The 22,030-nt window shown below is 47.3% G+C and overlaps 1 protein-coding gene across 2 annotated transcripts in view; it reads left to right on the top strand.

Annotated features, from left to right (window-relative positions):
- Window positions 1–8,018: 8,018 nt before the first annotated feature.
- ARK2C (arkadia (RNF111) C-terminal like ring finger ubiquitin ligase 2C) overlaps window positions 8,019–22,030 on the top strand; it is a 51,007-nt gene continuing 36,995 nt past the window's right edge. For both annotated transcript variants that reach the window (XM_056323250.1, XM_056323249.1), the window contains exon 1: window positions 8,019–8,135. In XM_056323250.1, the coding sequence (XP_056179225.1) occupies window positions 8,075–8,135 (61 nt within the window). In that variant the 5' untranslated portion in view covers window positions 8,019–8,074. The remainder of the gene's footprint in view (window positions 8,136–22,030) is intronic.

Raw genomic sequence — 22,030 nt, 5'->3', positions numbered from 1 at the left:
TATGTAGCAGAGAGAAACTTTGACAATAATGTTGCTTGAGCGAGATGTGCATGTGACAACTTGGGAAAAGGGATATCACAACTGGAGTGCAACAGTGTTTCTACGTCTGGCAGAGTGAAATCTTTCAAGACCTGAGTTTAGACAGTCTAAAATAAATTGTTAGTATTCAGAAAACCCATCTTAAGCCTCTTTTGCTTACATAGTGTTATGGAAGTCAACTGCTATTGTAGAGAATTAATGATTTTTTAATACATATTAACAAATACTACTATTTTAACTTGAGGCAGTTGAGTGAGAAATACTAACGTGTAGCATTTGAGGGAATGTCAGCATAAATCGCACTTACATTAAGACTGCATTTTTAATTACTGTACTCGTTAAGATTCGATGATGCCATAAGGCTAAGGCCTTTTATCACAGATCGGTTCTGAACTAAAAGGTGTGTGCACATGTAGATATGCACATTTGTGTTATTTTCCTTAATTGGCTACAAAATAATATAATCAGGTTGGGGACTAGATCTTGGGAATTTGTCTATTATACTTCTGTTTGTTAAGGAACGTGCATAACACACAGCACCCATGTAGGCTTGGCTTGTGGCATAGTTGTCAAATTTAGCATAGACATTCAGACAGATAAGCAACGTACTCTTCTTGTGTGTATCACCTACAAGCCATCATGGCTTAGTGTGTAAATCTGTATGTAACTATTGAAAAATCCCCTTATGAATGTATATAGCTTAGAACTAATTTTTTCCCTTTGTTAATTCTTTGATATCAATGAGGTATTCTTCAGAAAATGTATGGACTGGTTGGTTGCATAAGGGCAGTTGTTATTTGGACAGAAAATTGTTAATGGTCAGGGATTTTCCACTAAAATATTTGCAAATATTTCTAGTCAAACATCAGTTTGGTTTCTTTTTGGGTTTTGAGCTTGCATTAGTCCATGTTCAGAACTTTAAAATTACCTTTGAAGTTTTTAAACTTTTTATATCACTGGAACAGAAAGAGCATCTAAATTAAAGCTTCAAGCTAACTTTATTTTTCAAGTATTTCAGGAATTATACTTCTGAACTGACATTTTATAAGTTGGCTGTGTATTTTCCTGTGTTAAAACGCTGTTATTGAAAATGGTCAACCAAGCCTATGTCGCCCAAAATAAAAACGGGGGAATTGTGGATAACTGGCTAGCTGAAAAGGGTCACATAGACATAGTCCAGCTGGCTGGACAAAAATGCACATCGCTCTCAGCTTATCTGAAGTAAAGCAAAATACACTGTCTTTGGCTGTCCTTGTTACACAATAACAGGAAGATTGCAGTGGGAAAAGAATGTTGCAGGTGGGAACAGATAACTACAGAAGAGAAACAAGGGGCGGGCTTGGTATTTAGGCAACTAACCAATAATGAGCTTAACTTTTGTAATATGTATGAGCTAATTATAAGAAGGCATAAAAGGTGACTGTAAGGTACAATAAACGAAGTCTGCTGATCACTCATATTGAGCGACTGTGTCTTCCCTCCGTCGCAACAAATACCTAGTCCCCCGAATTTATTTTGTGGATTTTAAAATCTAACGGCATGGATTGCGATATCAGCCCCTTTTCCCTCAAGTTTTCCAGACTCTTTGATATGCTTTCAATATATTTGTGAATTTCTAAACTTCCTCCTTCATAACTGGCCATCTCTTGCTGTGAGATCAGGAAGGGAAGCCCAAACATCATTTCATAAGGGGAGACCCCTATATCAGTCCTGGGTTGTGTTCTGACCCTCAACAAGGCCAAGGGTAAACATTTCACCCAAGACAGTTGTGTCTCCACCATTAATTTAGTGAGTGCTCGTTTTAATGTCTGGTTCATTCTCTCTACTCCTCCTGAACTTTGAGGATGCCATGGGGTGTGCAGTTCCCACTTGATGCCTAAGGCCTGAGTCACTTGTAATATTACCTTGGAAGTAAAGTGTGTTCCCCTATCTGAATCAATTCGTTGTATTATCTCATATCTAGGAACTATTTGCTCTAATAAAATCTTTGATACTGCATTTGCAGTAGCCCTTACACTTGGAACTGCTTCCACCCAATGGGTTAAATGGTCCACTATCACTAACAAATACCTCCACCTCTGGACTTGGGGAAGCTCAGTAAAATCTACTTGGATACTTTGAAAAGGACGTAATGCCAAACTTCTTCCCCCTGTTGGGGTTCTCCTCATGGCCTTCTTATTGATTTTCTGCCAGGTTATGCATCCTTCAGTTATTTGTTTGGCTATCATGGAAACCACTATACACCCAAAATGTCTTAGAAAGTGATCACATAAGGCTTGAGTTCCCCAGTGAGTTTGTTGCTGTAATTCCCTTATCATTTCTCGTGTTATTTCTTTGTTTAGTATCTGTCTTCCATTGGGAAGGAACCACTTTCCGCAGGGGTCCTTTGCTCCCCCAGTTTTTATCAATTCCTTTTCTTCCTCCCGTCCAAACCCAGGAATTCGGGTGAGTTGGGTAGGTTCATGGGTTACTGCAAGCACTTTGATGTTTCTGTGATTGGCAGCATCTCTAGCTCCCCGGTCAGCTAGATTATTCCCCTTTATCTCAGGAGTATTTCCCTTTTGGTAACCCTTAATATGGACTACTGAAGTTTTGGCAGGTAACTTTAGAGCTTCTAATACTTCTAAAATCAGGCTCTCATGTATCAACCCTTTTCCCTTTGCATTTAATAATCCTCATTCTTCCCAATTTTTCCCAAATGTGTGTACCACCCTGTAAGCATAGTGAGAATCAATATATATTGTTCCTATTTTCCCGGTCAAGAGCCTAAGTGCTCGGTTTAGAGCATAAAGTTCACAACACTGGGCGGACCAGGATCTGGGGAGCTTCCCTTTTTCCATTGTTCTCATCAATTTCCCGTCAATTACTGCATACCCCGATATCCTTTTTCCCTGGATACATCAAGAAGATCCATCTACATATATTTGCTCTCCCTCAGGGAGTGCATAATCTGCTAGGTCCTCTCGGACTCTAGTCTGATAGTTAATCAGTTCCATACAATCATGTATTAACTCCTCCTTTGGTTCCCCATATAAGAACTGAGCAGGGTTTAAAATCTTGCTGGTCGCTAATGTCAAATCCTCCTGATTGAGCAAGATGGCTTCATATTTTAACATCCTACTATTAGTAAGCCATTTCTCCACCTTTTGATTAAGTATATTTCTGATAGAATGCGGGGTATGTACCATCAATTTTCCCCCGAATGTGACTTTACTAAAACTGAGGTGGCAGCTACTGCTTGAATGTATGTTGGCCAACCTCTACTGATGGGATACATTTTGGATAAGAAGGCCACAGGTTTTTTAATCCCTCCCCAATCCTGAGCCAGCACCCCATGTGCCACACCACCTTCCATATTTACATATAAATAGAAAGGCTTATCCAAGGAAGGGAGGCTCAACACAGGTACTTGTGTCAATTTGGTCTTTAGTTGTTCCAAACTAGCCTTGTCTTCCTTTGTCCATGTGGGATTTTCCTCAATGAATTTGTCATACAAGAATCTTACTACCTGTGTGTATCCCTCAATCCACAATTTACAGTATCCCAATAGCCCCAAAAGCTTCCTTATCTCAGTCTTATTTCGGAGGGGGAGGGGGGGGGGCAGGGAAAGTATGCCATTTATTCTTTCTGGGTTCAGTCTGCGGCTTCCCTGGCTAATGATGTGCCATAAATATTTGACCTCAGGTTCCACAAACTGAAGTTTCTGCTTGGATACTCTCAGTCCCTCCTGTCCTAAAAAGTTCAACAGTCGTATGGTCATTTCCCGTACTTTTTCCTCTTCCATCCCTGAGACTAATAGGTCATCCGCATATTGTATTATCTGTGTTCCTTCGGGGGTTTGGAATTGCTGGAGGACTTGCTCCAAAGCTTGTCCAAATAAGATCGGGGATTCGGTAAACCCCTGGGGTAATTTTGTCTATCTATATTGTTGTCTATATCCGTTGTAGGGATTTTCCCATTCAAAGGCAAAGACTTCTCTGCTCTGCTCATCCAGTGGGCAAGCCCAAAATGCATCCTTGAGATCATAAACCACTTCTGTTGGGGTGATACTTTGCTTAAAAGGGTATATGGGTTGGGTACTACAGGATATCGAGTTATGGTTCTTTTATTTACTTCTCAAAGGTCCTGGACCAGCCGATATGTCCCGTCAGATTTCTTAACAGAATGGGAGTATTGTGAGGAGACATACAGTGTTCTAGAGTGCCCTCTTTTACCAGAGCATCAATTATTGGTTGGAGCCCTTTTCGTCCTTCTAGTGATATGGGATATTGCCAAACCTGTATCGGACGCCTTTCATCCTGGATAGAAATGACGATGGGTTCCTCGGTTTCCATCCCCAGTCCACACTTTAGGGTCTATTCTCAACTCATCCTTCCAAGTCAACCTCAAAATTTTTACCACCATCCTTCCTTCATCAGGAACAACTCCTATCCCTAGTTGAACATGCAGGTCTCTTCCTAGTAAATTGCATCCTGCCCCTGGGACAAATAAAATGTCTCCTTTCCCCCTTCTGTTATTCCTTTTCATCTCTATTTGTCTAATTATTGGAGCTCTAAACCCCTCCCCTTTTACTCTGATTATTTTTATGGTATCTTTGCTTCACACCCTAGAGGCACTTGACACACACATGTTCGTTCTGCTCCAGTGTCCACTACAAATTCTAATGTTTCCTCCTGAGGTCCTACTTGCAGATTTATCAAGGGCTCTAGGTGGGATCCTTCCCCCAGAAGGAAGAGCCCCTGACACCCCTAATCCTCCACATTGTCTTCCTGTGTTATTTTAAAGACCTTAAGATCTTTATTTCATTTTGGACATTCTCTTTTAAAATGTCCTTCCTTCCCACAGTAAAAGCATTCACTCCTCTCTGCTCCCCCCTTTTTGGGAATCCCTCTATTTCTCTGAAGATCCCCATTCCTCATGGTGGCAATCATTATTTTTGCTTTAGCTTTAGCCTTTTCCTCATCCCGTCTCACATACACTTTTTGTGCTTCCCTTAGTAGTTCATTTAATCCCTTTTCTTGCCAGTCTTATAACTTTTCCAACTTCCTGCAGATGTCTGGCCAGGCATGGGTAACAAAGTATACCTTCAAAAGGGTCTGCCCCACTGTATCCTCGGGATCTACTCCCAAATATTGTTGCATGTTTTTCTGGAGCCTGGCTAACCATTCGGTGGGCGTTTCGTCCTTGTCCTGTCACCCATTGAAAGCCTTTGCGACGTTCTGTCCCTGGGGAGTAGCCTCCTTAATATCTTTAACAATCAGGCTACAGTAATCCAACATATTCTGTCAGCCATATTATTATGATCCCAGTTGAGATTTGTTAGGGGCATCTTCTGATCTCCAGGTGGTCCTTGTTGATTTTCCCTCTCCCAAACTCACATGCCTGCTACCCTAATCATTTGCCTTTCTTCTGGGGAAAAGATAATGCTCAGTATGGACTGCATTTCTTCCCACATGTAGATACTGGGCCCTAGAAACTGATCAAATTGTTTGGCAAGCCCCAGAGGATCCTCTAATAAGCCCTTGATCTCCTTTTTAAAGTTTCTCACTTTGGTAGAAGTCAAAGGAGCGTTCACAAACCAAATACCTTCCTGTGCCCCTCCCAATGGTACTTCTCCAAGTGGAAAAACTCCAACTGCCTGCTCTTCGCCTAGCGCTACTGCTTTAAAAGTTTGTCTCCGTCTTGTTCTGGGAGTCCTGTCGGGTCAGGGTATACTTCCTCTTTCATCAGGCCCTCCGGTGCTCTCACTCGGAGGGGCATTAGAAACTACCAGGTATGGAGAGGGCAAGGACTCAAGGGGGTCCCATTTACGAGGTGATTGCCTTGAAAACTCCCACTAAGCAAGGTCAAATTTCCCCTTTCCAACAAGCAGCGTATTCATTCTGTTCTGGATTAGGGGATTCTTGGGCATTCACATAGAGGTTTAATGCTTGACAAAGCCAACCCTCAAATAACCCATAACGGGACCGATGTAAAAGAAGAGACTCGAACTCTTATGGGTTACTCTAGGTTTGCATGTTTTAATCGGTCCAGCAGCGTTGGGTCACCTCTGCAGAGAGTGACAAGCTTACAAGATTTTCAGTCACATATTTATAGTATCTACCTAAACATTACATAATCTCTTGATTCCACAATAAATCTTCTATCAGTTCCTATCTTGACAGTCGGCTTCACAAGTTGTTCCGTATCTTGATCACCTTGCTATTTTGCTTCTTCTTTCAAGGATGATTGCTTCAGGTTCCGTACGTCCCAGTTCTGAGTAATCACAATAGACAATCTCCATAGTTTCAGCCTTCTAAAGGTCAGGGTCTCCTGTTCTAAAAAGCTCCTTTGAACTGTCAGGCATAATCTTATTAATATCAAACTTTTATTGTCTAGCATCTATCAGCTGACTGCGCTTGCAGTCCTGGTTTGGGCTATACAGGGGACAAAGCTGAGGTGTACAGCCTACAGTAGCACTGATCTGGCATTTTCCTCCAACACGGATACAAATGATCTGGTCTTATCTCTTCCTTGGTCCACTCTAACATACAATATTTTATCATTTTAATTTTATCTTTATTCTTAGTTTTCTCAGTTCTTTCCCAATTTGCTAACATCAACCCCAGTGGACTGTCTGGGGGTATTTCATTCGGTGTTCTCTGGCTCCCCTTTTCCCTGGGACTCGTTTTACTACTTTCCTGTCCCATATTTTCCCTAGGGCTGTCTCCCACATGGCTTTTCAATCGCTTCATCTCTTCACTGGCCAAGTCCCTCACGGGATATTGGAACCATGGTTTAGAAAGACTCCACAATCACTTACTGGAACGGGGCTACCCCATCAGGTCTCACTCAGTCATGCAGTCAAGCCCCCACTTCCCGCCCAACCGAGTAATACTTACAGTCCTTCTTACTTGGGTCTTTGTGCATGTGAATTACAGGCAACTGCGGCTTTACCTCCTGGGGAGCTCCAAGTAGTTTTTGCTCTAAGAGCCTCTCTCTCTCTCTCTCCCGGGTGTTTGGCCAACAGTCCCAGTAGTCAGAGGTGTGCCATCAGAGAGTTCACCGAAATCAGCGGGGCACACCTCCTATCTGACAGTTGCCAAAGATCCTGTGGCTGGGCGAGCTAGTATCCCAGATGAGCCCTCAAATTTATTATAAATACCCGACCCACAAAAGGCTGGTTCAGAAATCTTTATTGTGAGGCAAAGTCAAAGAGCAAAAACCACAGCGCTGGGTGCGTGACTCTAGTCAGAGGCGTGCCAAACAAGTTCAAATATGATCTATTTAAACCATCAAGGTTGCATCAGCCATATACATATTCATTATTTTCTCATAACTATTTACAATATTCCTTGAAGTGATTTAAATAACTCCACCCCTGTTGCGCTTGCACCTTTCGGTCGTTGGGGTCTTCTGGTGGTCGTTCAGGGATGAAGTCAGATGTCTTCCTCGCGGTGAACTTTTGACCCGAGGAGGACAGCTTGTTATCTGTCCAGCACAGCACTTAGCGAAAAGCCAATATCTATTCGTTCGTTTCTTACATGCCGATGCCCATGCATCGTGCCCACGTGCGTGCGCGTGCACCCGCACCTGCATGCCGACGCGTGCCTGCGCGCCGACGCGCACACGTCCCTCCGTGCACGTGCGCCAGCGCCCATGCACCGTGTCCCCATGTGCCCGCGCGCGCGCACGCAGACGTGTGCCCGCGCCTGCGTGCCAGCGTGCGCACGTGCTGCGGGGTACGCGTGCGCCCGTCCATGCACGCGTGTAGCTGCGCGTGCACATCCGCCCCTGCGCGCCCGCGCGGCCGCCCCGCCCCCTCGGCCCTCTCGTCGTTTCCTATTGGCCGGCAGGGTGGCTGAAGGGGCGGGGCCGAGAGGCGAAGGGGCGGGGCTTAGGGCCGTCGGCGCTCTGCCATTGGCAGCGGGCGCTTTCGTGTGCCGGCGGAGTGGGCGGTCGCTACTCGCCGCCGCGTCGGAGGGGCCGGCGGGACCGGGGCGGGCCGTGCTACGCTACGCCACGCCACGCCACGCCACGCCACAAAGGCCGCAGCATGGTCCTGGTGCATGTCGGCTACCTGGTGCTGCCCGTCTTCGGTTCTGTGCGCAACAGAGGTACCGCGTCGTGCGCGGGGACTGCGGTTTCGTGTCTCGGGGTCGCTCCGCGCTGAGGGAGGGGAGGTGGCGGAGGTGCTGCGTGGGCGGGTGGAGGGCTCGGCCTGGGCCGCGGGTGCCCCGTTTGGGGTGAGGAGGGGCGCCGACTCCAGGGCCCTCCCCGTCTCGTGGTCTCGCCGTGCGCTCAGGTGGGTGGTTGGGGCGAGCCTGCCTCGCTCCGCGGGCGCGCAGGGCTCCGCCCCCCGCCCCCCCCCCTTCAGTGCCCGCTGTGGGGGTCCTGGTCTCCCCTTGCCGAGCTCCCGCCCGCACCCCCAGCTCGTGCTTCGGTAGACCCATTTGCCTTTTTTTATTTTTTATTTTTTATTTCTTAATTCCTCCCCCGTCTCGCCGTGTAGCCTAGCCACCAGGCCATTTCAGCGTAGCTGTAGACGATAACAGCCTTTTTTGTACCTTCATCCTATTTAGCTGAGTACATTGCACTGTAAATTCCTGTTAAGTGGATTCATTTTGCTGTGGTCGTTGGGCGCAATGTTTCCTGGGGGGCTTCGAGTGGGCCAAACGCCCTCAAATTACGACCCCCCCCCCCAAAAAAAAAAAAAAAATTGAGGAGGGGAAATCCAGTAATTGGCTTTAATTCCAATTATATAATTGGAAAAGAGGTGGAGACTAAGAGCTGTGGTTAAACAAGGGCTGAAATACTACACCACCACCCCCTTAAAATTTCATTGCAAAAAAACCGACTGGCAAAATGGTTTTCCATTAAACAGGGATAACGGTTTTTCTGCTGTGCTAAATTATTTCCTGTTCTTATTTTGTGGGTAATTTTCTGTATCGAATATCCTTTGGTTGTGTATCTTCACCTTTTTCTTGTACTAAAACTAAAGCATGGTCTGTATTTTTTTACATTACCTAGTTTCTGATGTAAATATCTCTGTAGAGACATACCCTGCTGAAATGTAATGTGCTGTAGCCTATACATCTGCTCAGTGTACGCTGCTTTTGTTCTGTTGCCCTTCCATAGCATGGTGGGCCTTGCCTTTTTGTATTGTGTGCATGATGACATTGTTACACACGATTCCACTAATACTAATATACGATCTCTCAATAAAGAAACTAGTTTTCCTATATTAACCTAGTGTGCTTTTTCTATTGCTGTTTTCCCATTTATTGTCGTATCCTGCTGTTTAGTTTTTTTCTTGTTTTCCCCCATCGTGAGGTTTGAGTGAGTGGATTTTTTTTTTCCCCATAGTGCAGATATGGGGGCTTTTTAATACATATCTTTTTCTTTTTTCCTCCTGTCTCATATCTACCCTCAGCATTAGTCTGTGTGTCCATACTCCCTAGACGCACAGTCTGTATTACTGTTGTGCCGATGCAGAATTCTGTTTTACTGCAGAACAGCAAAAAAAAAAAGTGTATAAATCCAAGCCCTTGTTATTAACAACAACAAAAAAAGATATTTGATGAAGGGTCTGCTGCTTATTTCATTCTAGTTACAACATACACTCCTTATCAGACAGATACCAAAATGAGAGGGGCAACCTCCGGATGGATGGGGGAATTATCAATTATTATTATTATTATTATTTTTTTAAAAAACCCTTCTGATTTACAAGAGGCAAATGAACCTGGAGGAAAAAAAAATCCCTCTAATCTATTAGCTGTATATTTAAACATGCATATATGTGAGTACCTCTCCCACCATCTGCTAGGCGAGAAGTTGCTGTGCCTCAGTCCCAGGGCAACTGGCACGCTATAAATATCTTCACTAGCCTCCCTACAAGGCAGGGCTCATAAAACTGTCCCAGCTGCTAATGTTGTAACTACATTTTCATGCTTGAAGCCTCCAGGCCCACCATCTTCTGAATAACCCGATTTGGTCAAAAGAGCAAACTGGGGGATTGGGAGCCTTAAAATATTGGGAGCAGGGAGAGCTGGACAACCCGATTGCGATCAGTGAGTAGTTTTGCTCTGGCTGCAAGGCAGTAATAATACCAGTCACCTCTCCTTGTTCCTGTGCCAGACCTCCTTTCCCAGGTCTGCAAAATGGTCCTATAAAACCTCCCCAATTTTGGCTTGGGATGCCAGGAGAAACAGGAAAGTCAGGGCTCCCAAAAATGGAAGGTGGGGGTGGGGAGGGGGGGAGCATCTTGTCTTTAATTGCATTTCCACAGGAGCAGGGGAGGCACAGGATTGGTTATTTGTCTTTACTGAGAGGAAGACAAATTCAGCAGGTTGGTGGTTCCCCACTACTAAAATTTCAAGAGTAGCTGCTAGCAAACAAAACAAAAGCAAGTGGCTCCAGCAACCCGTCCTGCCTTAGCCCAGCATCCCTTGAAGAGAGGCATCATTTTGTAAGGCTGTGCCTTTCTACCTCCCTCCTAGCTTGATCCTGAGTTTGGTTGGTTTTTTGAAACATTTATTTATGATTTCCTTCTCCATATTTCCTTTTCTGTGTAGCTCGATGACTGTTTGGCCATCCTGTCCCGTTCCCCCCCCCCGTTCCCCCCCCCTTGTATGAGCACAAGTAGGTTGCCCCCCCTGCTCCCCCCTGGATGTAGTGTATGCTGTGGCCCTTTGTTCTTGCTCCATCCTCGTCCCGGGCCAGCGCTGAGCTCCATGCGTGACACATGTCCCCGTACGCATCCTGAGGAGGGAGGCTGTGCTTCTCACTTGCATGAAGGGAGACATGCATGCCTTTTGGGGCTGATCATTTTCCAATGTGATGATTTTTTTTATTTCCCCCACTTCCTTTTTTTAAAATTTTTTTTTAATTTTATTTTTTTTTAATTCAACCCCCCCACACACACGTGAGACAATGAGATTTGGGTTATGGCGTGGGAAAAAATGAAATCCCCCCCTCTCCATTCCCAGAAACCCTACCCTGAAACCCTGACATGGATAAACCCAGTCCCCTCCAAAACATACCTCATGCTACAGACACCTGCTGGCAGCTGCCCCTTTGTTTGGAGTGGTGGATTCACTGCAGTGAGCGTGATAAACCCCCCCATCTTATTCTGCAAATTAGCACTAATACAGAGCAAAACTGTTTGTTCAATATACTCTGAGGATACCCTGGTAATCTAATAATACAGAAAACTGCTGGGTTAATGGCAGCTCGCACTAAGCGATTTATTATCTGCATCATATTTTGACTTGTCTTGTTAAGAACACATTCTTACAAGAGGAAACATTCCCCCTACCCCCCACCCCCCCCTACCCCTGTCCACCTCCCAGCTTTTATTAGCTAGTAACCACCAGGCTTTCATAGCTCATAATCCATCAAAACACATCCACAATTTAATGACTTAATTCCTTTGACACTCCCGAGTCTTGAAAATCTACCTGGTACAAAGAAAATAATCTTTTTTTATTTTAGCATTGCGGGCTGAGGAAATCCAAGACGAGTCACGTGCTGGTGGTGCTGCTGCGGGTGTGGAGGCACATGCAGTGGTTTCTATAAAGCCTATACGTCTCTCCAGCACCAACATGTCTTTTAAATATCTTCTTTCAATAACAGGGAGGCAGATAATCCCAAACACTGACAAAATGGGCTCTGAGATTCATTTATATAAACGTTGTGTAAAGGTCTTATACATATCTGTGTGCATTTAACAGTGCCGAATGGGAGCTGGACTGATCTGTCTCACACGGGGGTTTTGGGGCGGTGTCACAATTTCCATCGTTTTAAAGAAAAAGATAAACAAATAGCGGTCACATTTTGCTCATATTGGGAATTATCAGCAAAGTCTAATGAGAGCTGATCTGGATTTGCCTTTCTGTGTGCGGACCTGGCCCTGTGGAAGTGTTATTTAAGAACCGGTGAGTTGGTGCCTGAGTGAGAAAGAAAACGCAGCTGCAAAGCTGGGGCGGGGGGTTTGGGGGGTGTTTGCCACAAAACCCAGGAGCTGCTCCAGCTGGGGGGGGACAAGGTGGTGGGGACACAGCAGGGACACAGTCTGGCATCGCTTGGTGAGTCCTGAACAGAGTGTGGGGTGCCAAAGCCGGGGGGCGAGATCCATAGGTGCCGGGATGCTGCCATAACCGCCTCTGGCTTTGGTCCTTGCCGAGTCGCCGGTCTTGTGCAGAGTCCTCCTCCGTGAACCTCCTGGAAGGACTGTCCTAGAGTAAGTCTGAGCTTCCTTATTTTGTTGTTGTTGTTTTAAACCCTGCCTATAATTTGGGGAGCACCTTGTTAGCTGAAAGGGGAGGATGGAGCACTGCTGGGGCAGGCGTGGGAGCCATGTCCTCCCAAACCTGTAGGAGAACCCCCCACCCACCAAGTGCCACGGGGAGCATGTGTGACATGCAAGACTGGCTCATCCCTCTCCACTGACCAGATGGAGGATGGTTGCAACCGCTGGAGGTGCGGGGCTGGAAGGAGAGGTGGGTGGCTTTCTCGGGGGCTCTGTGGGGCATGATGCTGGGTAGCGAGGGCACGGGCATCCCCTCCAGCCCATTTACATTCTGGTTCAAACCCAAACCGTGCACTGGGGCTGCCCTGTGTCAGAGCTGGAAGGTCCCTGTCTCTAGGGATGTTCAAAAGGGGATAGATACATTCTGCAGCAGCTCAGCAGAGAAAAGCCTTTCCCATACTTAGCATGGGAGCACCCATTTTGGGAAGCATTAAAAAAACATGTCAGAAATGCGAGGGGAGGCTTTGCAAAAGGTCTTCGATGTCTAGATCATCTCCAATACCCACAACCTCCAAGACCAGAGTTGGTTTGGCGATGGGGAGAGGTGTGATGGCACCACCAGATTTTGTGACTCTTGGGCATCTCATGGCATTTAGGTGTTTCTACATAAAACCTACAGCTCCTGGAGTCGGGTGCAAAGACAAGGCTTTTTGATCAAAGGGTAGTACATAAAATAGAGCTTCACACTGCTGCTTACGGCAAACTTGGTGCTCAAAACTCTGAAGTCGGCTACAACACTCGGGAGGTTTTCCAGCTGACACGCTGGATTGGGAAGGAGAAGGGCGATGTGTGGCTGCAGCGCAGCCAGGGCAGGGACCTGCAGGTGGGTACTGAGAGCAGGGCTGAGATCCAGTGGGGAAAATGATAAATTTCCAACCTTTTTGGGTTCAATTCTGGGAGACAGAGTTGGTCGGTCTGCAGTTAGGGCTGGCAGAGGGATTGTGGTTTCCCAAGTGGCTCAGCACAGGACCCCATGGGAGATCCCCCCAGTTAATCCTTGCGTGGTCCTAAACCTTCTTGGGGAGAAAACCGGCTCTTTTGGGAATGACTAAATTCTCCCTGTAAAATAAAAAAGCCTCGAATCACTTTTCAAGCTAAAGCGAGAGTAGCAGGGACTGGAAAGCTGGCAGCAGCCAGAAGGAAGGAAAAGCAAACCCATGCCTGCTCCATGCCTCCCTACCACCTTTGCTTAACCCTTTCTGCTCCTCCTCTTGCTCACTCGTGGGACCTTTTCTCACCCATTTTCCTGCCTGCTGGTCCTTTACATTTCCCAGCCCTGGCTGGGCTGGGCTGGGCTGGCACGTGCTGTTGTGGATCCCTCTTGGTAAGTGTCCTTAACTGCTGCTGTTTTCTCTCCCTCCATTTAAAGGCTGTAAAATGTGCCTGCAGGAAAGTTGCATGTGTATGGCTTGTAGCTCTTTAATGAATATTATTGCTTTGGTTTGAGTGACTCAACCCAGCAGGGTCAGGAGCAAAGCAGGTGCTGGAAGCAGTGAAGATGCAGGTTATGGGGAGAGGCAATAAGGGGCAGCTTGGTACCCACGGGCTGGGACCTTTCCAAGGGAGGACATGCCTGCAGGGAGATGTTTGGATGGGGATTTCGGTAGCTTGGAGAAGGACCTGGATGTCTCTGTGTCTTGTACCACATCCCTCCGCTCCTGGCTGCTTGCAGTGGCTGCCCTGCCTAGAGATGACACCCTGAAGTCTGGGTCAGCTTAGATGGAGCCACCAGCCATTGCTGGTTTTCCCTGGGGGGCTCAAGTGGTGCTGCGGAGCTGTTACTGTGCATCGCTCCTCCATCTCCTTCCCCAAATGGTACAAGGAGCAGCCATTTCCCCTAAATGAGGAGAAAGCCAGGCCATGGATACCTTCTGGGAATTCTTTGCAGGGACCTTGAGCAGGTCTCTGGTGGAACTGGACAGCCCACCAGGCCACATAGCCAGGTGCCCAACCCTGGAGCTGAGTTAGGAGCAGCTCTGAAAACCTTCTCTCGTCTTTTTCTTCAGGCTTGGGAGGGTCTCTGAAAGATGTTCAGAAACACGAGGTCCCTTGGGCATCTGTCACGCTGTGGCTGCTCCCCACGTCAGGCTCCTCCAGTTGGAGGGTGGGATTGGGAAACGTCCCTGTAGCAAATGAGCCCTCCCCAGCAGTGCTTAGTGCTGTGTCTCTGGGATTTCTCATTCTCCTGGTGGCATCTCACTTTTCCTTCGGTCACACTGCTAAGTACTGACATATCCAAAGGGATCTTGGTTTTTTTCGAAGCTGTGGATGCGTGAAGAGGCACCACTCATGAGCACTTGCCCAACCAACCTGTTTCCATAACGTCTGCTTGAAAACTGGGGATCTACAGGCAAAAGGAAGCTTTCTCCTCCTTTTTTTTTTTTTTATAGCAGAGGAGGTGCCTGTTCTCACGCAGCCCTGCAACATTGGGTAAGGTCTCATTTGCCTGTGCTACCTGGGGCAGTGGAGGGTGTTTTTTGGGTCCACACAAGGCCCATCATCATGATCATCATCATTTGGTGGGAGCTGAGATGTAAATAGACTCTCCTGTGAGCCCCAAACTTCAGTGAGGAGCAGCTGGAGTCAGAAATGAGTTGTGGGTTCATGGTGAAGCTGCCTGGACGTGGGATGAGGCACCAAGCTGCAAAGGTCTGAACTTGTTTATCTGTACATAAATCCAAAATAAGTTCTCAGCTTTTAAAGAAGTTCCTTGGCATTTATACTGGGATGAGTAAGATAAGAATCTAGTTTGAGGTGAGGGTGGGTTTTTTTCCAAAAAAAAAAAGTAATTGTCAGCAAACTGACCACAGACTGAAGGTATTTTGTCTGCGTGTGGGCTCGGTGCTGCAGTTATCTTTGCAAGACCATCGGCGTGTTTTCAGCCCTGGTGTGGCATTTGCTGGCAAACTCAAACAGGAGCTTTTTAAATCTCAGGTAGCATCTGAAAGTAGTGGAGGTGCTAATGCTTCAGGAGAGGTGTCTGTCAAGCCTGGCAGTTTCTACAACCTCCAGATGAAAAATAGCACATCTCTGATTTACCCAGCAGGAAAGAAGCTGCAAATCTCATGCAGATTACCGGGCTTCTTGTTGTGGTTTGCTAAATCCACATTTCTCTTTCTTGTAGCTTGGCCTTTAATATTAATATCTTTAATTTCATTTATAAATTCACTTATCAGCTTTCATTAGTCATCCCGTTAATGATCCCAGGCAAGAAATTTATCATTTGACGTCAAAAGGCAGATTAAGGGACTTCTAGAGCCTTGGGAAATGGCTTCATGCTGTACCGGAATTATAGCGGTTGGCATATGAGGCTAGTACTATGTATAATTTGCATCTGCTGCTCAGGGGATGAGTGATTATTTTATATATTTACCAGAAAACAAGAGCATTTCTTAATCACGAATGGTGTTACATTTCCTGCAAACTCTGCAGTATTATGAATCATTGGGCTATAAACATCTTGTTGCCGGCATGCCTGGTTTCGCATCACCACGGTGGGAAGCCCTGGAGGGTCGGATCCTGACAGGTCGCCTCCTTCTTGGGGGTTTTACTGCATGAATGACTAATTGAAATTAAGAAGTTCCCTCAACACTAGGACCTGGAAGGGACTGGGAGTGGTTGAAGCTTTGCTTCACCAAAATTGAGCGTCTTTGGTCTGTGATGTCCCTGATGGGAGGTGAGGGTGTTGGTAGGGTTTGGAGATGGGTGTCTAAGGCATGAAAATGGGGGAAAAAAACTCACAATATTTGCTCAAAACATCTGGAAAAGAGCAGGGTTGAACTGAAAATGGATGGATGTAGCATCCCCAGGCACTGGTCCATTCAGGTCCGTCACGGTGAGGCTTTATAGATGTTGGGAGCAATCAGTGTGGTGGGAGAAGCCTTATTTTGTCCAGGCGCTGTTTGTGATATCCCACAAATTTCCAGGGACTGAGATAAGGACTGAGGAGGTTTCCTGCACCAAGAAAGCATGACATGAGTGGGCTTGGGGTTATGAGCCTTTTTTTTAATAGTGAATGTCTCAGTTGCATGTAACCTTATAAAAAAGGGTCCCCTCCCACACTGGTCACCTGCAAAGCCCATTGACAGCCCCAAACTCCCTACATAAACTGCTCCTCCAGGCACAGCCTCCTTCAAGACTGATGGGCTGCAGGCAGCTCTTTTTGAGGTGGAATGGAGAAAATCTTATCTGTCTTGTACCAAAAGCACTAATGAGCTGGTTTTGCTCAGCCCTTGTTGGCCTGAGTGGGAAACTTCTGTATGAACCTGTAGCAGGTTGACCTTGGCTGGCTGCCAGGTGCCCACCAAGCCACTCGGTCACTCCCCTTATCAGCTGGACAGAGGGGGAGAAAAATAAGATGGAAAAGCACTCATGAGTCAAGATAAAGGCAGGTTAATAAAGCAAAGGCCACGTGTGGAAGCAAAGGAAAATAAAAGATGTATTCTCTACTTCCCATCAGTAGGTGATGTCCAGCTGGTTCCTGCGAAGCAGGGATTCCGTACCTGTAGTGGTTGCTCCAGAAAACAAACGTCATAATGCATGCACCCTCCTCCTTTCTCTTAGCTTTTATTGCTGAGCAGACTTCATACGGTATGGAATATCCCTTGGGTCAGTTTGGGTTGAACATGAACCAGCCGTGTGCCCAGGTGGCCAAGGAGGCCAGCAGCATCCTGGCTGGTGTCAGCAGTGGTGTGGCCAGGGGGACCAGGGCAGTGCCCGTCCCCCTGCCCTCGGCACTGGTGAGGCTGCCCCTGGAATGGCGCGGTGGGCTCTGGGCCCCTCGCTCCCAGACAGACCCTGAGGGGCTGGAGCGTATCCAGAGCTGGGCAGGGGGCTGGGGAAGGGGCTGGGGCACAAGTGCTGTGGGGAGCGGCTGGGGGAGCTGGGGGGGGGGCAGCCTGGAGAGGGGGGGCTGAGGGGAGACCTTCTGGCTCCCTACAACCCCCTGAGAGGGGCTGGAGCCAGGGGGGGGCGGGCTTTTCTCCCAGGGAACAAGCGACAGGATGAGTGGAAACAGCCTCACGTTGTGCCAGGGGAGGTTTTGGTTGGGTGTGAGGAAAAATGTCTTCACTGAAAGGGTGGCCAAGCCCTGGCACAGGCTGCCCAGGGAGGTGGTGGAGTCACCAGCCCTGGAGGGATTTAAGATGTAGATGCTTAGGGTCATGGTTTAGTGATGGGCTTGGCAGTACTGGTTTAATGGTTGGACTTGATGACCTTAAAGGCCTTTTCCAACCTCATGATTCTGTATTTCCCTGCTCTTATGAAAGCAGCAGTAAAACCCATCGTCCATCCTCAATCTCTTGTTCAGCTCTCTGCATGACTCCTTCTTGCATTAAATTAACTGGTCATGGCCAGAGTCTTGTCTCTCAGGCTGTTCCTTGAAGCTGTGAGCTGAACATACGCTATTGCCCAGGAATTGGGCCCCGCAGCAAGGGCTGTCGTGTCCCAGTGGCCGTGGGGGGTGTGCGTGGCCGAGCGATGGGTGGTGGACCAGCAGCTCAGCTGGTGGCACTTCTACTGATCTTAGCTGCTAGGGACAAGAGCTATGTGAAAACACAGATATCTGGTTTTGATGGTGATGACTATTTTCCAGTTCACTGGCTGAAAATTTATTTTCCTGGTTTTATATTGTCTTTGACTTTTTCAGCAAAACGGGGGTTGGTGGGGGAAATGGCTTTTAAGTGGCTCATTTGAAGTGAAATGAAATAGGCCACAACCTCGGAGTGAATGCTGTCTTATGGCAGAAAATGAAACAGCATCAACTGGATGCAGGGAATAAAACCAATTCATCATAATCTTTCAGTTGGGTTTTTCATACAGAAACATTTCACGTAGACATATTTTTTTTTTTTTTCATATCTGAGAGATGGTTTTGGTGTTTCATACTCATTTGGAAAGCATGAAATGATCAGGAATAGACTGCCCCAGTCCTCTGTGTTCTTGTACTGTGAAACCATGTTGTGACTAGTGTGTGCAGAAGTCAGATTTATTTAATCAACATAAAGTGCTTTCATGCCCAAGATGAGTCTTGGAGAAGCAAAGGCTGTGTTCCTGGGGCGGGAGGTCGCAAAATATAGTTGACCCTTTACAAAATGAAGGAGGTCATGTCAACCCCTGCCTCTCCTCTTCACCTCTATTGGCAACAAGGGTGGGTTTCCAGGATTGTGAGGACCAAAGGTGGTTTCCCAAATGAAAATGAGAGCCGAGGTCTTGAACAGGACTTGCAACCACTGCTTTGCTCCTCACTGGGCTCACCTACCTGAGTTTACTTCAGTCTGCGGAAACAAATAGCATCTTCTCCACGGCCTTGTTCAATTTGTGTAGGAAAATCTGTCTGGCACATGTGATTACAAACTTGCTGGTGGAAATCCTAGGTGTTTTGCCAAAGGAGACCATAGAAGCACCCTGGAGATAAGGACATATCATCTGCAAGGAGAGTCCTGTAGTACCGGATCCAGATGGCATGTGATGCTGTCCAGGTGCTCCTTCTATAGGGTGAAGGGGTGCCCTCGGGAAGGAAAATATTACCAGGAGGTAGTTAGAAGCTTAGAAAAATAGGACATGGACCAAGGGGAAGGGAGGCAAGGTAGCTCCCCTCCCTGTCCCTTGGGCAGAAAGCAGTTCCTCCTGAAAGGAGTTGGGCTGCTGCTAGGGAAGCCAAAGCGTGTTTGTTAGGTATCTGGCATGACTCTGGTCTTCCCGTAACAAGCAGTTTTGAGTCCCGTTAATGAAATCAAGTGCCAGACCTCAGAAACATCCAGGAAGCTGATAGCAGGTTTGGGGATATGTTACGCTGGCTTACATGCACCCAAACTATGTGGGAACCCCTGTCCTTGTCCTAGGATTCCTTATCCACAGCCCAGCATCTCTCATTGAACCTTTTCCTACCAGAAACCAAGCAATGAGAGTTTTTTTTCCACCTGGGCTGACTTTGATGCTGGCAGACCCAGGCTTAGACCCATCCTCTGGCTCCCTGGACCTCCTGCGGCTCTCCCCACCTCCCGGTTTTGGTGCATTGGCACAACCGGTCCCAGCTTTCTGGCCCCACGATGGGAATGGGGAGGCAGCAAGGGCCCCTTCCCAATCTCCTGCAATTCAAATGGGAAACGGGAGGATGGATGTGCTTTGCAGAAACCCAACTCACTGGCAGCATCCCTTGGGGGGGGGAGATGACATCCAGGCCAATGTGAGAGCCAAAGGGCATCAAAGGGGTGCTGGGACCCTCCTGTGAGCTGGGGTCTTGCAGGTGGATGGTGGGGGGAGGAGAGATGGATCAGGGCACCCAACAATAACCCTGCTTGGAGTTGCCACCTCTGCAGAGGGCTTTGGGGAGTCCTCTTTGAGTGCAGCCTATTGGAGGCAGGTTTAATGTAGTGAGTGGGTGTGCAGAGCTGGCACCCTGTTCCCAATCTGAAACACTCCTCTCCAGCCCATGAATAGACCCAACCTCTGCTTGCTTTTGGGGTTTGGGTATTTTTTTCAGCATAAACAACAAGCCCATTTCTAGTGATGCTGTGACATGAGCGCTTTTGTATCACGCCGGGGAGCTGGAGCTTTGAGAAAGCTAACAAATATAATGAGACTTTTGATTAAAAAAAAAAAAAAGGGATAAAAGCCCAGATCACAACAGTACCATGAAAATGCAAAGTGTTTGCCAAAGTTCAGACACCAAAAAGCCAATGAAAAGGTCCTTTGTTCTTATTGATGCCTGCCATGAGGGGCCTGTTCCTCACATCTCCTGGGGTTTGGGGTTGGCTGTGGTGCAATCCTTAAGTTGTAGGAGTTGCTTTCTCTGCATGTCCATGTGCACACTGCATGCCGGTGAGAAAGGTGGCTTTCACCTCTGGTGCCCTGCTTTCTCCAAAGAGCAGGGCTTAAAATTCCTGGCAAATTTACATCTGTGGGAGAGCTTTTAGCTGAGTTCTGGTGTGGAAGTTCTGGGTGATGGTGGAGAAGGGAGGGCAACATGCAGCGGGAAGCTCAGGAAGATCTCAGGGCAGCAGATGATGGACCAGAATGTCAAGAAAAAGCAGTGACGCATGCAAAGAGATCCCACACCATGGGCTGGGGATGCTTGTCAGTGTGGCTTGATAATGGTTAGGAGAACTGAGGGTCTCCACCACACCCAAGCTGGGCAGGGGCTGGGGGTGGTTCTTGACTGATTTTCACAATATTAAGAGAAAAGAGACCTTTGTCAAGCAAGCTAAGCTGCTATGAAGGGCTGGACACTTTGGTTGAATGAGCCACCAAGTGCCACAAGAAAATGGAGCGTTCAGGAGTGTGGTAACCCAAGCTGCACCTGTAATACTGGGGCAGCTCTGCTCTTAAAACCATGAGCAGGTTAATGCTAGTGGGGCTTTATACCACTGTGCTGCTACCCTGAAACACAGAGAGCAGGAATCCATGTACTCCATCAGAGCAGAAAAGTAAATGACCTCAGCCCAGGGGTCCCGGGAGGGAGTTTGCCACCCATACAGCTGTTGTTTCTCTAAGAAGTAAGAATGATCCCACTGTAAAATGTCAGGGATTGGGATTTTGCCCATCCATCTTTATGTGTGAGGGTCTTCAGGGCTTGGGGGGCTGCCTGCAGGCATCTCTTTCGGGCTAGATGTTTGCAGATCTGCCGAATCTTGGACAACTACTAAGCCAGCCAGCACCTCCTAATGCAGCTCAGTTAGGTTTGCTTGGTCAAAATGCTTCTTCCAAATGGAGGAAAGCGATCAGATGCTTTGTAGACCATTTTTCTCAAAAGCATGAGAGAAATCTTAGAAATGTCACGTGTGGATCTGCTGGTGTTCCAGAGGTGCCAGGCTTTAATTAACATCACTGAGAAGTTCAGATCTCAACTCTAATTCCTTTCTGTTTGTAACTGGGAGCTCTGAGGAGTCAACAGATTTTGTGGCTTGAACAGATGTGGTTGTTTTTTGGGGTTGCCCCCGCCCCCCCCCCCCCTCCCCAAGAGCTGGGTTGAATCTGAAATACACCTTTGTAATTGCTGCTTTTCTCTCTTCTACTTGATATCTGCCAGAGCCACCATCCAACAAACGTTACATGGGTTAGTGTTATTCCTGCTGTGTTATTTCAACTCAGGCAGAAGTATTCTCCTGGATTCAGCAGTTAGTGCTGTGAAAAATCGTGTAATCTTTCTCTGCTTTCTCTAAAGGTTCAGTTACACTGTGAATTGACAATATAAATGGAAAACACACATCTAGGATTATTTTCATTCAGGTCTTTGAATGAAACCTGCGTTCCTTGTGATGCAGAAGTGCTGTGCACCGCACCACTCTGTGCGTGCGTGTGTGCACTTACAAGCACACCCTTTGCAAGGGTAGGGGAGACTTTTTCCATGTTGGTGGTGCTTTCGGAGTTGTAATGTGGAGGCATGTACCTAGCTGTGCCAGAAGATGCTCTTGGGGGGGGGGGGGGAGGGGGGAACAGAAGGGAAAAAGAGCATCTTCCACTGGCTAATAGTGTCGCAGAGTAATTCAGCTGGGAATGGACCTCTGGAGGTCTCCAGTCCAGCCTCCTGCTCAGGGCAGAGATTACCTGCATGGTTATTGCGTGTCTCAGGGTCTTGCCCAGCCAAGTCTGGGATATATTCAAGGATGGAGATGACAGCCAGTGGTGCTTGCTCTCTGGCCAGCAATCCCTGAGGATCCACCCACTCCTAGGGCTGGATGGGCAGTCAGATGGTGTGGA

This window comes from Falco biarmicus, chromosome W (genome assembly GCF_023638135.1).
Source record: "Falco biarmicus isolate bFalBia1 chromosome W, bFalBia1.pri, whole genome shotgun sequence".
NCBI lineage: Eukaryota > Metazoa > Chordata > Aves > Falconiformes > Falconidae > Falco > Falco biarmicus.
Note: the sequence above shows the minus strand (reverse complement) of the source record. Positions and strands in the feature narration are given on the sequence as shown.